This window comes from Cajanus cajan, chromosome 7, assembly GCF_000230855.2.
Source record: "Cajanus cajan strain Asha chromosome 7, NIPB_CcT2T_4, whole genome shotgun sequence".
Classification (NCBI taxonomy): domain Eukaryota; kingdom Viridiplantae; phylum Streptophyta; class Magnoliopsida; order Fabales; family Fabaceae; genus Cajanus; species Cajanus cajan.
This window is the reverse complement of record NC_138523.1, coordinates 41,055,754-41,073,590: the sequence shown is the minus strand read 5'-3', so window position 1 is coordinate 41,073,590 and position 17,837 is coordinate 41,055,754. Positions and strand designations below refer to the sequence as shown.

Below are 17,837 nucleotides of genomic sequence, written 5' to 3'. Positions count from 1 at the left end.
ATTTGATTTGATAAGACAATTTTTAAATGAAAAAATCATGTAAATTTTACAAGATTTGACTTTTAAGATTTTTTTTTTAAGGTTCTTATCATCAACCTTTTGTGATTTAGATTTTAATAAATTTTATATCATAACATTTAAATTTTTTTTATAAAATTTCAAAGTACATTATAAATTTATAAAAAGAATAGAATTAAAAAAAATATAACGTAAATAAATATACAATTTTCAATCTTTTAATAAATAATTAATTATAATTTCATATTCTTATAACTAACATTTTTTTTTACATATAGTCCTTCATGCATGTGTAAATAATTAATTATAATTTCATATTCTTATAACTAACATTTTTTTTTACATATAGTCCTTCATGTATTATGTATAAATTTTACTAAAAATCCCTACAATATCTATCTTATATAATAACTCACCGAAATTTGTATTTTTTTAATGCCAAAATTTTCAATCGAATACTTTTAATTGTAACATATTTTTAAAATTTTATTGTCTTATTTGAATACCATAATTTTTTTATATTGACTTTTTTTTATTTATCAAATATTCCAAGACTTTTAAAAAAAATTTAAAATTCTAATTTATGGGCCAATTTGGCTTAGGTTGAGGCAAAATAAAGTTCGAGTTAATTTGATTAGTTTGATTTACATTTAATTTTAAATTTCTTTTTGTAATCCAATTTAAATTAAATTGATCAACATTGGTTAGTTCGATTTGGGTTATTTGGTTCTCTTAAGAAAAAATTGTTAGGTTTCCATTTTTTAAAACATAAAATAGATAATATTGTCTAACAATTTAAATATAAATCATATGTTGTTGTGTTTTGAGAGTCTAGTTGTTGAAAAATTCTTTTGAATATAATTGTGTCTTGAATTGAAGTGGTAAATCTCTTGTAGGTCCTTAGTTGATACTGTATGGAGGTTAGGTCAAGTCATACTGGTTTAAAAGCGATCAATCAAGTAAGGTACAAGATTGAGGACCAAAATCCCTAACCAAGTAATGGAAAAGTGTGTAGCGAGTTAATTTCATATAGACCTGGTTATACATGCTAAGGTTATGATAAACTTACATCCAAACTATTTTATTTCTAACAATGATATTAGGTTTTTATAGTCTAAGCGACAAAATTTAAGAAATCATGATGTGTTGTGAACTGATATCCAAATTTGTTGTTAATCTAGAAAATCCAAAGATATTACGTTGTTAAGTTAGTTTGGTAAGGTCAAGTTACTTAGATTGCTCACCTCGTTGTAAGAGACCTCTTAGTTGAAATGCGTGACAATAAATTCAGTTGTATTGTGTTATAAGTTTGTATGGTGTTTAGTTGTTACGTGGCTGCGTAGTTGACAAATTGTGTTGCTTATATGTTGTGTAAATATGTTGAAATATGTTAAGTTTAAAAGTTCTGATGAATGTTGATTTATGTTATTGAAGGTATAAGATGTTGATAGGCGTATATAAACATGTGTGTGTACAATATTTGATGTAATACCACTGAGCGATTTATATTTATGTGTGTATATATATATATATATATATATTATTGCATGCATATTCAATAATTGTTTACATAGTAATTTTAGGTAATTAAATTTATGTTTTTCATTGCTTAATGTTAAATTATAAAGTATAGAAACCTACCGAGTCTTTACAGTATGATAAGTGTATGATGGAATGAGTAGTGTAACTTGTATTAGTGCGATGTTAGGTTAGGTATGGTAGATGAGTCCATGAGTGACAAAGTGTCAAGTGAATTATGTTACTAATTAATAATAAAATTAAATTATACAATAATTAGATTTTTAATTAATTAAATTTTTTGATCATTAAAATTTTAAAATGCAAATCTATTATTCGATCCAATTAAAGTTGAATTTATTTGATTTGGATCGGATTTGATCCAATAAAAAAATCTAAATCAATTTAATTGGTTTAATTTATATCATGAATTTTATCAGATTATCCAAATCAATGAACATTCTTGACACTAATTTGCACGATTTTTGGTGTAAAAATATTTATTTAAAGTCTCTATTAACTCGAATCATTGTAAATATAATCGATTATATACATTGCATAATATTATGTGGATATAAAGATAATTTATATTTATTTATTTAAAAATTTAAAATATAAAATAATAAACATAATCAATTCCTATATATTAAATACTAATTATTATCTTGTTCGAGAATATTTTTAAGAACTTTTGTTTAATAGAAGAATTTGTAAGGACTATTTTAACTTCTTATACAATTTGATTTTATTTTTCAAAGTTATTTATAAATTAAATATTAATATTTTTAAAATAAATTATTAATAAATAAAATATTTGTTACAATATAAATTATTTATTATAAATTTAAAGTATAATTTATGTATTTATATATACTAGAAGGACTAAAGTACTCCGTGTCTCTAATAGTTACACACATACAAATATTATAAATTATGGATAGTTATTTAAAAAAAAATATAAGAAGATTTTTTTTATATTCAAGGAGTATAAGCGTCTATTAAAAAGTAGAGACCAAAGGGGTGGTTACCAAAATATATCCTTTTATAATATGTATAGAAGATTTTTTTTTTTATATTTAAGAAGTATAATCGTTTACTAGAAAGTGGAGACCAAAAGGGTGGTTACCAAATATATCCCCTTTATAATATGTATAGATGTATAGATATATAATTTTAAATATAATTTATATATTAAATATAATATTTATTATATATACATTATTATAAATTTTAATTATATGTAACAAAATTGTATACACTAATTAATATCATTAATAATAAATCTGTTCTAACTGTAATGATAAATTAATAAAATAATAATAGCATCATTTAATATGTTAAAATTTGTTGATTTAAATTTTATTTTAAATTTAAATTAATTAAAAAATTATCTTCTTTTTATTTTTTTATACTTTTCTCTCACTATACAATTTCAATTTTTATTCAGTTTCTTATTACTTTTTTTTCTCTTTATATTTCATTATTCTATATATAAAACACAGGAATAATGTCGAAATATAATATGGAGGAGCATTGCAAATTACAATTTTGGGTTACATTTGTCATTTCAAATAAAATATTGGGGAGCATCAGAACGAGTTCTCAAAATCTCATTACCTGTCCGAAACGCCAGATTTATTTATTTATTTTACCTTCGATAAAGCAGTTTTATTTTGTTTATTTTTCTACATAATGAACGTATTTTCTTGAAATAAATAAATTTTATAAAAAATATAAATATAAGTCCCTTGAATTTCATTCACCTCCGGCTCCGTCGCGGACACCGAAGAAACACCGCAAAATTCCGTCCGAAGCCAAGAGCCCCACTCGCAAAAAGGGTATTTATTTTCTTTTCCCATTCCAGTGCAAAACCTAATAAATCCTCTTCGAATCCAAACCAATCGTAACACAAAGGTAGGCGATTAAATTTGTTGCAGTTTTTGGATTTGCGTTTTTGGTATTGTATCTGCAATTGAATTCGATTCCATTTTCTACCCCTAAACCCTTTCTCAATAACACTGTCCATTCCACATATTTAACACCTTTCGGTTTCAGATTCTTCAAGTGCTACCAATCTCTGCTGCGGCAACTTCAACCATTTCCGAGGTCTTTCGCTAATGCTCCATCCTCCTCTTTCGTTTTTCAGTTGCTTTTGTTTCATTCACTTTGCTGCTAAACTTTGTTTTATTCTCTCTGCACAAACTCCAAAGCTTCGAGTTCCATTTAAATCTTGCTTCTACCAAATATTCAATTTGGGACTGACCTAACCTCGTTTAGGTTTTGCATCACTGAATTGCTCTTTCCATTGTCATGCATGCGAAGGAACAAAAGGAGTGACACTTGTTTTGAATTTCATTCAATCGAGATTGATAATGGTCAATATTGTTAATCCAAAGTTTGCTTGTTTGATATGATGCTGTCATATTGTTAATCCGGAGTTTGTGTTGTATGATGTGATGATGTCATAATGCACACTGTGTTAACGTTTTTCATGGATTGCTTTTCGAATTTGTGGCAGAATCAGGACAATTTATGCACCGTAGTTTGTCCTTTTGTTGGAGAACATTGTCAAAACATGGGTTCGCGGAAGGGTAAAGCTTCTGGTCGTGCATCTTCAATGAGTGTTGTGCCTTTGGCTGTTTCAAATAAGGTGGATGAGATGGCACTGCCCCTCGAGGATATGAGTGCCGTTGAGACTGATGTGGATATAGACCTCAGGGAACTATACTTTTTAATCATGCACTTTTTGTCTGCTGGGCCATTCCGGAGGACTTTTCTACATTTCAAGGAGGAACTTTTGGAGCATCAGCTTCTACCTAGACGATATCATGCTTGGTTTTCAAGAAGTGGTGAGCCCAGTGGGGATGATGCTGATGAAGATGATGATGGCATCTCTTTACCTTTAGATTACAGAAATTTAGTGGACAGGTATTTCTACATTGTATATGCCTTCTGATTTCATTTTGTACTAATTATCCAGCAACAAGATTGAGATGGGATATTTGATGGTTTCGTTGCCATTTTATTACTATATGTAAAGTTGTAGTTTTATGCATAGCTTTTCAATATTTTATATTATTTTTATGAGAGCACAGTGTTGTTAGAAATTTGATGTTAAATTGCATCATGCTTCACTTCAAAAAGATGATTGGCATTTTGTATGGTTGTTAAAATGCTGGCAGAAATATGTACTATATAGCCTGAACTCGTTTTTCCTTTTATTTTTCTTATTATACTGACTGTTTCATGGAGGTCCAATGCATTTAGTTTTAGCTACTTATTCCCCTTGTTTCAAAATATATGTTGTTTAAGATTATACAATGGGACTAGGGTGGTTATTATAAAGTCTTAATTACAAAAAAGAAAATGTAATTTTATTTGACCAAGCTTCTTTTCATTAAAATACTCAAAATATTATCATTCCATTAATGCTATCTCTCATTCTATTTATAGGAAATATCTAAAAAACTAGGATAAAGTTATAAAAAATCATTAATATTTCTTAATTTTTTAAAGTGATATATAAATTGAAACAAAACAAGTTTTCTAAAGTGACAGATATTGTGAAAAATTGGTGACTCTAGTTTCTTTATATTGTAAAGGCTCCTTTAAAATTTTGTATTCTTATATATACCTGTGAACCTGCTTCATGCTTATGATCATAGTATTAGCAAGTAAGCAATTACTAATTTACTATACATACATAGGGAATAAACATGTTTTTAAGAGTCAAAGTGTTGAATTTCAATGTTGAGTCATACTTTGTTACTTTGTACTATAGTTATCATAGTGGTTGACTTCTACTCAATCAGATGGGCTATCAAGTATCAACACACTTTACCTTTAAGTGCATAGAAATGACTAACATTTAAAAAAGGGTAGCTGTACCCTATGGTCATTGCCATTATACTTAAATGTTTATTGTTATTTAAGCATTTTAGAGATGATTCTTTTTTATTTACTTGGAGTTTAGTATCATTGGATATTGTTTTTTTGAATATAAAAAGGAAAATAAACTTATATGGAAGTGGGTGATTACTACTGGTAGAGTTATCTCCATTTAGAGATTACTTGCAAATAGGGGATGCTTCGTATTTTAATCCAAATATTTATTTTTATTTGGTTCAAATATAAAGGTTTAATTATTGTTCATTTGTGCAACTACAAGGTATCCTCACATAACTAAGGATCACTTGGTAAAGCTTCTGAAGCAATTGATGCTGAGTACGGTTCATCCTTTGCATGGAAAACATGGAGGGAGTAGTCCTAATGCAGCTGATGTTCCTACATTACTTGGATATGGTTCATTTTCGCTTCTTGATAGTATGTGATAAGCTATAATAATTTCCTTTTCTCAATGATCATTTAAAGCTAAGATGGCAAGTTGTTAACTCAAACTGAAAAAAAATATCTGTAAGCATAGGCTATTATACGAATTTAGTGAATTAGCTATTTATATATATCTTTTAATGATTTTCTTTTCTTAGTTCAGTGGTATATTCTCAGAGGGATGATTAATATGTCGGGGCTTGCATTAAGTTACTAGGTTTGGCATGGCAAATCTTGTTTCGGTTTATGCTTTGGTAGAATTGATAGTTGAATATATGAACCTCCCAGAATTATATTTGCTTCTATAAGTTCACAGTTTAAAGTTGTTGTCCTTGGTCTGCTCCACCAAGACTGGAACTGACATATAAAATGTCATAATTGTGTGGCAGTTAGCAATGAGCATATGTAAAAAGGGGAAGGTCCAAGATTCTAAATGTTTAAAAACTTGATTAGATAGTTGTCTTTGGTTTAAAATTTCCTCCCAGTCTTCCCTTTTTACAAATTTAGTACTGCTCTGATGCTTCTATTGGCAAATTTGCATTTAAATATGTCTGGAAGTTGCTATAGTTGGCCATGCCCTCAACATTAACCACAACACAGATATGTGGAAGAATGGGATATTTACTCCATTTTCATTCTTATGTATGTACAGCTGATAGAAAAGCATCTGACAAGCTGGTAAAGCCCCCTCCACTTTACATGCGTTGGCCACACATGAAGGCTAATCAGGTTCAGGGGCTAAGTTTAAGGGAGATTGGAGGTGGTTTTACAAAACACCATCGCGCTCCATCCATTCGCAGTGCATGTTATGCTATTGCCAAACCATCTACTATGGTGCAAAAGATGCAAAATATTAAAAAGCTAAGGGGGCACCGTGTGGCTGTCTATTGTGGTATGAATTACTCTTCTGCTGAACTTGATATTAATATGGTGGCTTTATGGGCATGCCATTCTATGAGTTCATGTTTTGTTATTTTCATGAAAGCCATTAATTAGATGTGTCTCGTGACACCAATAAAAGTTGAATCCAATACTTTTTCATTATAAGTGTTGCTTTCTCTTACAGGTTCCTTATGGAGTTAAATGTTGATTTGTTAATAATTTCCACTTAGACACATAAATAATTACTTTAATAGCTGAACCTATGGTTGATAAATTTTAAAAAATGATTTTATCTTGCAGCCATATTCGATGGATCAGGGCGATATGTTATTAGTGGTTCCGATGATCGTCTTGTCAAGATTTGGTCTATGGAAACTGCATTTTGCTTAGCTAGTTGCCGTGGACATGAAGTTAGTCAAGAATATGGTTCATGAAAGTAATTTTGATAAGTTTGTTTTCCTTTCAATATCATTTAATCTTATGTTGTCATCATTAAACTGAAGGGTGATATTACTGACTTGGCTGTAAGCTCGAACAATGCTTTGGTGGCATCTGCTTCAAATGATTTTGTCATTCGAGTTGTGAGTAGTATAACTTAATTTTTATGTTCTGTCCTGCAAACCTTGGGTAACTAAGTTGACATTCCCTTTTCAACAGTGGCGCTTACCAGATGGGATGCCAATATCAGTTTTGCGGGGACATACTGGAGCTGTTAATACTATTACGTTTAGTCCCACTGCTGTATACCAGCTGCTGTCGTAAGATTTATTATGCCCTATTGTTGCCTTTCTATATGTTGTCCTAGTGATTCTTGTGACTCATAAGAAATAAATCTTGATGCTAATCTATTTATTTCATTTATAAATAATTGAATCACAAAATTTTTGCCTGGCTCTAGAAATAAAACCAAGTTTTTTATTTGGGTATATACTAGTAATTAGTAAAACTAAACTTTAATATTGTAACAAGTACTTTTATTCTCAGATGTAGTCCTAGATGCAGTTGCCCCATCTCTAGTCCTGGACGTTATGCTTCATGTTCATGATTTGTTTACATATTTGATTAGGAGACGAATCTTATTAGTAAAAATTGGGGCTAGTTTTTTGTATGACATAAAGTTAATAACGGTTTCATATCATTCAGTCTCTGTTTGCACTTTTCCTTCTTTCCTAAATCCCTATAATTTCAACAAATTATAAGGGAGGTCGGAGGTGAGAGTAACTTAATTGAACATATTCTGTATACTATTTTAATTGATCCTTAACACTGGTTGACCCCAACTTCCATAAACGTTGTTTTATTTATTTCTATTTGGGGGAGGGGGTTGGTGGTGTGGTATTCTAATCAATTAAGTGTAATCTATGCCCTGGAAGATTATTAATTTCTTCATTATTTTACACATATACATCATTCTAGTGTTCGTATTCTAACTTTTAGGACTTGTGAGCTATGTAGGTCATCAGATGATGGAACTTGTAGAATATGGGATGCCAGAAATTCACACAATCCAAGAATATATGTACCTCGACCTCCAGATGCTATAAATGGTCAGATAATTGCTTCTATTTCTGTCAACAGATCATGCCTAGGACTGGAAGTGGTCTGAGTTTGGCATTTTTACCATACTAAATTTGATATGGTTGTGCTATATATTCAGTTTTTGAGTGGGATCAATTAGATTCCATTAAAATCTAAATCTAATATAAAATAAAATATCTTTACATTTAAACATGTTTTTTTAAATGAATACAAAGGACAATGAGTGGTGTTATCAAATATAGTTTAAATCAAAACTATGCAAGTTTGGACATACAAATTGAGGACATGCTGTTAAACCTTCCAGATCAGTAGTCTGACCTGTTGACTAACATAATTACTTTTTTGTTGTTAAGTTATTCTTGATTGATTATAGGTTTGTTTGAGGAATTATAAACTTTTGCAGGGAAGAGCAATGCTCCACCAGCTAATTTACCATCCTCAAGTAATGGTCAACAAAGCTATCAAGTACTTTGTTGTGCATATAATGCAAATGGAACTGTTTTTGTCACTGGTAGCTCTGATACTTTTGCCAGGGTATGTTTGCTGATGTACTCTTCACATATTTCCTATTTTTCTTCCACTAATACAATTGACTTTTCTATTTAAATATTGCATCTATTCATATATGTTGAGAAAATTACTGCTGTTTACAGGTGTGGAGTGCTTTGAAGCCCAACACTGATGATTCAGAACAACCAATACATGAGATGGATTTATTATCTGGTCATGAGAATGATGTTAATTATGTACAGTTTAGGTTAGCCATCCTAGTTAGATCTACACTTATTTGTTTTATTTTTTATTTTGTAAGGATCCGTATTTTCTTTGCTATTCTGCATGCAGTGGTTGCTCTGTGGCTTCAAAAATTTTGACATCTGACCCCTGGAAAGAAGAAAATACACTTAAGTTCCGAAATTTCTGGTATATCATAATGCTTCTTTCCTTTTTTTTTTTTCCTCCCTACTCTTTATTAGTTGTTTAATATAACAAGTGTAGCCCGCTCTTATTACTTAATATGTTTCAAACTAATGGTCGTATATGATATAACTTGTGTATTTCAGGTATTGTCATGATAACATAGTTACCTGTTCTCGTGATGGAAGTGCAATTATATGGGTTCCCAGATCACGTAGATCTCATGTGAGCTCCTTTAAATAAGATTACCATTGAACTTCGGTCTATACTTAATAAGATTTCCTTCCATATTTTCTCTCTAAGAATTATCTTAGGCATCTTTATGGCACGTGCAGTTTCATATTTCCCCCATGCTTACCATATGTTTAACTTTTCCTCTTTTATTTCAGGGAAAAGTAGGACGTTGGACTCGTGCATATCATCTAAAAGTGCCACCACCACCATTGCCTCCTCAACCTCCGCGAGGTGGTCCAAGGCAGAGGTTTCTACCTACACCTCGTGGTGTCAATATGATTATATGGAGCCTGGACAATCGTTTTGTACTTGCAGCTATTATGGGTAATGTACTTGCTAAAGTAATAAGAGCAGGAAAATTTATACCAACATATTATTCTTTTTTTGTATACTTTGTATATATTAAATTGATGGCACCTCATATCCAAATTAGTCAAGGTGGTATAGAAAAGTTTTTTACTTTATTTTTTTACTATTATAACAATTTGACTCTCTCTCTCTCTCTCTCTCTCTCTCTCTTTTTTTTTTAACATTACTAGGTGTAAAGTTTACAATGTTTATTTTTTTCTTATATTATTATGATTTTTAATGTATTTTTTAATTTTATATAATATGATAGTGTGTATATATTTATAAATGTATAATATATATATATATATATATATATATATATATATATATATATATATATATTTGAATAATTTTATATTCACACATGTCTATTATCATTTTTATAAGCACGTTTTCAAAAATACTATTTTTATAAATATATTTGCATTTATGCATCCTTTGCTGACTTTTTCTTAAAGTAAATCACATTACTCATTATGTTGCAGATCTAATGTTAATTACTAACTCTTCGATATGATAACTTACTAGAATGACATAATATATGCTGAAATATTCAAAGGATCTATTTTGTCTAACCAATTTTCCTATAAACTAAAGCTGTCAAGGAGCATGTATATTTTCTACTTTGTACTATCGATTCTACATATATAACTAAGCTTTGTATTTCCTCTGCGTGGATTCTGGTTTAGTATGCGATTGATATTTTATCATCCCCACATGGAGTAGATAATATTGATTCAGTATGCTATTGATATTTTATTATCCATATATGGAGTATAGAATATGCTAGGTATCTGTTGAAGATTTTGAGTGATCCTGATCCAAGTCTTGCTATGTACTGAGAGTGGTTAGTTATTTTGTTATGTGATTGGACTTGAGGCCACTACTTCTATCATTTTCAACCAATGTGGGACTTTTTCATTTTCCTACAGTATCTCATCAACATAGTATTGTTACAATAATTGTCATGATAATACATCTTTATTCTTTTGACTTTGCATTCATTCACAACTTTGTGATCCCTTCCCTTCTCTTCTAATATATAGATAATCAATTTAAAGTTATTCACTGTGGAGAGCAGGTTCTTGCATGCTTTAACTGAGTACTTGTCTTTTCATCTTGAAGATTGCAGAATATGTGTTTGGAATGCAGTTGATGGCAGCTTAGTGCACTCTTTGACTGGTCATACTGCATCTGTAAGACCTCAAATCTCTCTCTCCCCCCCCTCTTCTGTGTTTTCTGTATTTTATCTATAACATCTATAATCTATTACAGTAGGTAAAATTAATACCTTTTCCTCTAATTGCTTTTGGTCTCCATTTTTAATAGGAACATTTTGTCCTTCAAAACATCCAAAAACACAAATCCATTTATTTATAGATATAGAAACTTTTGTTTTCATGTTTTGGACTATTTTAGTCTTTCACTTTACATTTCTATTGTAAATAAAAACTTTCTAATACTCACACAATTGCCTTCTCTCTCTCTCTCTCTCTCTCTTCTCATCTCTTGCTTTCCATCTCCCTATAAGGCTTTCATCTTTGCTCACTATAAGATTTTAGGAAGCTAATGCATCAGTGCTTAACTGCTTATAATTAAATGAGCTCATTCTCTTAATTTTATAATATTTTTTTTATTGAAATAAAATAAATAGAAGCACGAAGTGTCTCGATCCCACTAGTGTGTTACTAATTTGCTCCATTAATAAACATGCTCAACTTATTTTGTCTGGACTAACATAAAATTGGAATTTGGTCATGCTTTTCTAATTGGGTTCAGTCCGACCCTCTTATTATCTTTTCTATCTTTATTTGAATTTTTACAGTTCTTTCATGACTAAATGCTGAGTTTTCAATGGTTGGCAGTCTTATGTTTTGGATGTTCACCCTTTTAACCCTCGAATAGCTATGAGTGCTGGGTATGATGGACGAACCATTGTGTGGGATGTAAGCTTTTTTTTTTTCTTCTTTTTTTTTTTGTGTCCTTAATCTTAGCGTTGGAATGCTCTTTGTAAAAAAGATTAGTTTATATGCCTTTCTGGTACATGCTTTTTTCAGATATGGGAGGGCATACCTATTCGGACATATGAAATTGGACGTTTTAAGTTGGTTGATGGGAAGTTTTCTCCGTAAGTATCTATTGGATTTTTTCCTCTATAGATTTTGATTTGTTGCACACTTTGGTAATACTTGGAGTTGGTGATGTCTTCTATATCCTTCTGTCTTTGGCTTATTAAACTTGTGTTTGGCAAAGAAACTCATTAGACATAAAGAGATTGGCTATCTCCAAAACTACCTATAACTTTCTGAGAGTTAGTTACTGATTACAGCTGTCGAATAACTAGCTGATAACTGCAGCAAGTGATTTTCATGTAAAGCAAGTATACTTGAGCTGTTAGGTAAAGACTATTAATGTTTTTTTTTTTTTTTTTTTTTAATCTAAGACACCCCTTCATGCAAGATCCATTTGGCTTGGAGCATAGGCAATGCACAGGTCCACCTATGGCTGTTTGGCCTAGTGCTACTAGACATGTACTTGCAGCAAAGGAATGGTTGTTCAACATTAACATGTTTGAATACTTTTTCACTGCCATTAAAAGAGTTGACTTCTGAGAAGTAAAACTTTCTTGCTTTTTGGGTGAAAGAATTTATTCTAGATGCAGTATCCACATAATTTTTAAAAAATATACCAATTTACATCTCAAAGTAGTTCCAATTTACTATCCAAACAGAATCGATTTTCTATTTTCTAAACTATCTTATGAAATATTATTCCAATTATTATGAGTCTACTAGCAATGTATTCACTGCATGTATTTGAGCCTAGACCATCTGTCTTGGATCTTGGCCCACAGCTTACAAGTGCAACCTAGCCATCTTTCAGTATCTGCTTCTGTTATTGGCAAGCTGTAACTGTTAGAGGCAGTTACATCTGTTCTAATGCTAACTGATATTAAAAATACTAAACTTTGTACTTTATCTCAGTGTGTAAAATTCTTTCAGATCAATACAATTAAGTTCTCTTAATTTTCTTTTCCCTTTCTGTTGTATTATTTTCTCTCTACTACACTATGAATTCTAAAACGCAAACCCAAGCTAAGTCTTTTGACATTAATTTCTTTTAATATAATTATTTACATCAATTCTTTCAAAAGCAATTCTATTAAAATCTAAACCAAATTTGCCCTCTACATTGTGCTTAAATTCAATTTTTAATTAGAAGAATGGGGAATGTAAGCATTAAACACTTAACTACTATGTCATGATGAGATTTGCTTTAAAGTGAAAGCCAATAGGTAACGACTCTTGAATGGCATTATATCTAACTTCTTTTTTTAAAAGGCCCGTAGTTGCCTCCTTCCTATGTATATTGGATAATTCTGAATCTTGTCATATGGACAATAGTTTTCTGTTCTACTTCTATGTTCAATCTGATTGACATTTTTACTTTGTTGTTACCAATAGTAATTGTCTGCATCCATCATCCATGCCACCAATATGCTATGACTGTCAATTTTGTATATTGATCATGTCAAGCGGAGTTTATGCCTGCTGAATTGTGTCTTGATGGGGAAACTCTGTGGGCTATATATATCTACATTGCTGATCATGAGTGTTCCATGTCACATGAATTATGTTGTCTTGTATTCATCTTAGATTAATCAGGATCTCTGCTGATGTGTATTTCATTGAAATATTGTGTTCATTTTAGGGATGGAACATCAATTGTGCTTTCAGATGATGTTGGCCAAATATATTTTCTGAACACAGGTCAAGGCGAGTCTCAAAAAGATGCAAAATATGATCAGGTGGTCAAATATCACAATATTGCTCCTTTTTACTTTAAATTAATATCAGCTTCTTGGGAAGTAAGTTTATATGGCCATCTCTTTGATTTTTCTGGCAGTTTTTTCTTGGTGATTATCGACCCCTTATTCAGGATACTCAGGGAAATGTTCTTGATCAGGTTGAGAGCAGTCATTGTGCCCCTGTACTTTGTTGATTGTCACCATGATTGAATTAATAAGTTTGTTGAGTTTTCAATGTGCTTGCTAACCTATGTCACATCTGATGCAGGAGACTCAACTTCCACCACACCGAAGAAACATTCAGGAACCTCTATGTGATTCTAGTATGTTGTGGCTCTTAATTCTGAAATTCTTATCTTACTAGGAAGCAAATTTCTCTTATAATAATTATTTCATTACCAGGTATGGTGCCATATCCAGAACCTTATCAGAGTCAATTTCAGCAACGTCGGCTTGGTGCTCTTGGTGTTGAATGGCGTCCTTCATTGATAAAATATGCTCTTGGTCCAGATTTTAGTGTTGGTCAGGACTACCCTGTGATACCTTTGGTAGATTTGGAAGGAATGGTGGAGCCACAACCAGAGTTCTTAGATGCCATGTTCTGGGAACCAGAATATGACATTATTGCTAGTGATGATAATGACTCTGAATACAATGCGAATGAGGATAGTTCTAGTGCAGCCGGGCAAGGGAGTTTTATCTCTTCTAGTGATCTAGAATGCAGTGAAGATGACTCTAGTAGTAGGGATGGGCTTCGAAGATCAAGAAGGAGAAAACATAATGTTGGAGTAAGTGTCATGTTTTTTGGTTGGATCAATTGTTAATTACAATTTGTTATCTAACCATAATGTTTTTCAGGTTGAGGCAATGACTTCCTCTGGAAGGCGTGTTAGGAAAAGGAATTTGGATGAGTGTAATGGAAATACTTCAGGAAGTAACAAACCAACCAAAAAATCCAAGGGCAGATCAAAATCCTCAAAAAGAAAATCTTCCAAAGCTAAGACATCGAGACCCCAGAGAATTGCTGCACATAATGCTCGTAATATGTTCTCTCAAATTGGTGAATCGTCTACTGATAGGGAAGATAATGATTCTGATGATGAATCATCAGATAGTTTCCAAGATACAGATGATCTTAGTGAACCTGAGAGGGAAATGGATAATAAGCGTGATGAGCTTAAAAAGCCCCTTTTGGAAAAGTTTGCAAATGTGTCCAAGCCTCCTGAATGCTCTGAGTCCCCAGCAAATGTTGAAAGTAGACCGAGACTGGTTGTTAAGTTTTCACTTCGTGATTCTAAGAAGAATGTTCCCACAGAGGACACAAGATTAGCATGTGAGACTCAAGATGATGTGGTATGCCAGTCTTCTAGACCTCAACCTCAAGAAAGCGATAAAAAGACTTTTCCAGAAACAAAATCTTTGGACCTTGCATTGTCTTCTATGCATCCAACTAGTGCTAAACTTCCCCAAAGCCACAACAGAAATGAAAATAATGATAAATCACAAACTGAAAATGCTACAAATAATCTGGACACATCCAGTTATGTTGAGGCAAACACAGATCGGTGCAGAAAGTTGAAGACACAAGCGTATGAACTTTCAAGATCAGGGGATGCTTTGCTGACTGATGCCGAAGTTGATGACCATTTTGAACACGATGCCAATGGGTATGTAAAGCCCAACATGAATGTCAAAAATGATATTGCTTTCTTTATTTGGAAATCTCTTCAGAATCCAATGCTTTTTCCTACCATGTTTTGCAGGATATCAGAACATATGGCCACCAAGATGGAGACTGTTGGTAGTATGATTAATACAGAACTGACTGATTTTGAAGATGCACCTAAATTTTCATCACTTGAACCTTTGTTGTTAGGCAATCATCAGCCAAATGCTGATGGCTCCTTGACATCTGCTTATGATAAGTTCAATGGTGGTGATAAAGGCCAGTCTGGATCTGACAAATGTGCAGAGGACTTGCTAGAAAACAATGAAGTTGTTCACTCAAGCCACTCTGGTGACCTCAAAATGAAAGCGCCTGCGAGATCAACCAAATTGGTTATTAAAAAGAAGCAGCTTTCAGCAGACACTGAAGGTCCTTGTAAACTGAAATTTGTTAGTTCCAAGGCAGATTCAACTGGTGCTAGAGGTATTGTTATCTCTGAGAATTCCTCTTTAATGGGGCCTAATCTTGTAACAGAAGTACCTGAAGGTGAAGATGACAGAAAATTTAGTTCTCCACAGCTACTGCATCCATATTCTGACAAGAGAAGTTATGATCACGTCCATAAAAGGGACAAATCATATAAAGGGAAAGTCAATCAAGATGGTTTTGATTGTGATATGGAAGAACATACTTCAGTTTTCAGCAACCAACATGATTTAGGAAATGGTTTGGCTGATGTTATAAGTGATCCTATTCGTCGAACACGATCTATAAGGATGAAGACAACTTCTGAGGAGCCCAGCACTTCAAACAGAAGGATTAAAATTCGCGGGGTCCAAAGTTCCAGGGGCAAATCTGATCTGGAAGACACTTCTATCAAAGTGTCTGATCAACTCCATCGAAGAACAAGGACTACCAGAAGCAGGCGTGGTGAATATTTTGCCAATGACCCTGGTACTTTAACCCGAAGGATGTCAAATCACCATGTCAAAAAATTGTCATGGCTGATGCTCTCTGAGATTGAAGGGGGTTACCGGTATATTCCTCAACTTGGTGATGAAGTTGTGTACCTGAGACAGGTAGTTTATGTCTTGACTTTTTCCCCTTATGGTTTGTAAATTGTAATACTTAGTAGTTTTTTTTTGGAATGCAAGTTTCCCCAACCTGTTTCCTATTTTATGTTCTTAACCTTATTTGATTGGTTCTGTAATCTGTTTCCCTATTCATTTTCTTGAGCATATTTTATTGCCAGGGCCATCAAGAATACATGGAGTCATGTTCGTCATCTGAATCAGGTCCATGGAGATTATTCACAGGACTAAGTGCTTGTGAAATTTGCAAGGTTGAAGAGCTAGAGTATGCGGAGCTCCCAGGCTCTGGGGATAGCTGTTGTAAGCTTAAACTTAGATTTGTGGACCCTTCTTCAAATGTGTATGGAAAATCATTTAAATTAACTCTACCTGAATTGATTAACTTCCCTGATTTTGTTGTTGAGAAAACATGGTATGATACTGCCATGAAGAGAAATTGGTCTTCAAGAGATAAATGCATGGTCTGGTGGAGAAATGAAGATGGGAAAGGTGGAAATTGGTGGGATGGTCGAATTATTTCAGTTCAGGCCAAATCTCATGACTTCCCTGACAGTCCCTGGGAAAGGTATCTTATCCAGTACAAGATTGATCCATCAGAGAATCATATGCATAGTCCGTGGGAACTATGTGATCCCGAGATTCTATTGGAGCATCCCCACATTGATCATGAAATCAGAGATAAGCTGCTGTCCTATTTCACTAAATTAGACCACAGGGTAACTTGATGTGAAGTTTTATTTCTCTTAACCTACCTGTTTTTTCACTGAACTAGTCTTGTTGATACAAGTTGCAAAGTTCTAATTGTTTTAAAGGGGGTTGATGTAACGTTTCTCATTGTTTTTTCCTTCAATTCAGGAGAAGTTTGATATCCAAGCACTGAACCACGTAGCTGAGAAATTAGAGTTTTCAAACAGGTACTAAAAGTTTCTGTGTAGAAAGGCACAGAGCACTGTTATGCCAGTGATATTTTTATGCAGCCCTGTTCCGGCAATTTCCGTGCCTTGAAATCAAGTACACAAAAAGTAAAAAAGAGAAAGCGACAGTTTAAATACGTGATCTTAACAATTTGTCATCTTTGGATTTGTATTACAGGTTTCCTGCACCATTCTATCCTGAATTGATTCAATCAAGGTTGAGGAATGACTACTATCGAAGTGTGGAAGGTGTCAAGCATGATATACTGGTAATGTTAGCAAATGCCGAAGACTTCTTTACAATCACAAAAAATGGTCAGCTGTTGAGCAACATCAAGAGAATATCAGAATGGTTTAGAAGGAAACTTGAAAGGATATAGAAAGCCCAAATTGGGATTTATAGGTTTCTTCTAACATTGTTTTTCATTCTTTAATCCAATTTTGGAGAATTAGTTGGTATTTAAGTTGGTCTTATAGAATGGAGGCCATAGGTGGTGGTAAATATCAGCTTTCACATGTGTATATATCTACTAACTCATCCTTTTTAATGCCAAGTATCTTTATGAGGCACA

The 17,837-nt window shown here is 32.4% G+C and overlaps 1 protein-coding gene across 1 annotated transcript; it reads left to right on the top strand.

Annotated features, from left to right (window-relative positions):
• The first annotated feature begins 3,220 nt into the window (after nt 1-3,220).
• Nucleotides 3,221-17,837, top strand: LOC109806980 (uncharacterized). The gene is made up of 26 exons (XM_083059646.1): nt 3,221-3,450; nt 3,592-3,642; nt 4,055-4,464; nt 5,705-5,859; nt 6,518-6,757; nt 7,048-7,157; nt 7,251-7,328; nt 7,405-7,505; nt 8,203-8,294; nt 8,690-8,820; nt 8,940-9,043; nt 9,130-9,207; nt 9,348-9,426; nt 9,591-9,759; nt 10,912-10,982; nt 11,652-11,732; nt 11,844-11,914; nt 13,498-13,594; nt 13,693-13,752; nt 13,863-13,917; nt 13,997-14,382; nt 14,453-15,261; nt 15,358-16,339; nt 16,513-17,067; nt 17,207-17,265; nt 17,444-17,837. The coding sequence occupies exons 3-26, from the start codon at nt 4,112-4,114 to the stop codon at nt 17,643-17,645; spliced, it is 5,118 nt and encodes a 1,705-aa protein (XP_082915772.1). The 5' UTR covers nt 3,221-3,450; nt 3,592-3,642; nt 4,055-4,111; the 3' UTR covers nt 17,646-17,837.

Excerpts from the sequence above, each read along its gene's own strand:
- LOC109806980 (XM_083059646.1), top strand. The coding sequence starts at position 4,112 with ATGGGTTCGCGGAAGGGTAAAGCTTCTGGTCGTGCATCTTCAATGAGT. Across the intron at positions 9,760-10,911 it reads TGTACTTGCAGCTATTATGG|ATTGCAGAATATGTGTTTGG; the intron begins GTAATGTACTTG and ends TTCATCTTGAAG. Across the intron at positions 13,595-13,692 it reads AAGATGCAAAATATGATCAG|TTTTTTCTTGGTGATTATCG; the intron begins GTGGTCAAATAT and ends TTTTTCTGGCAG.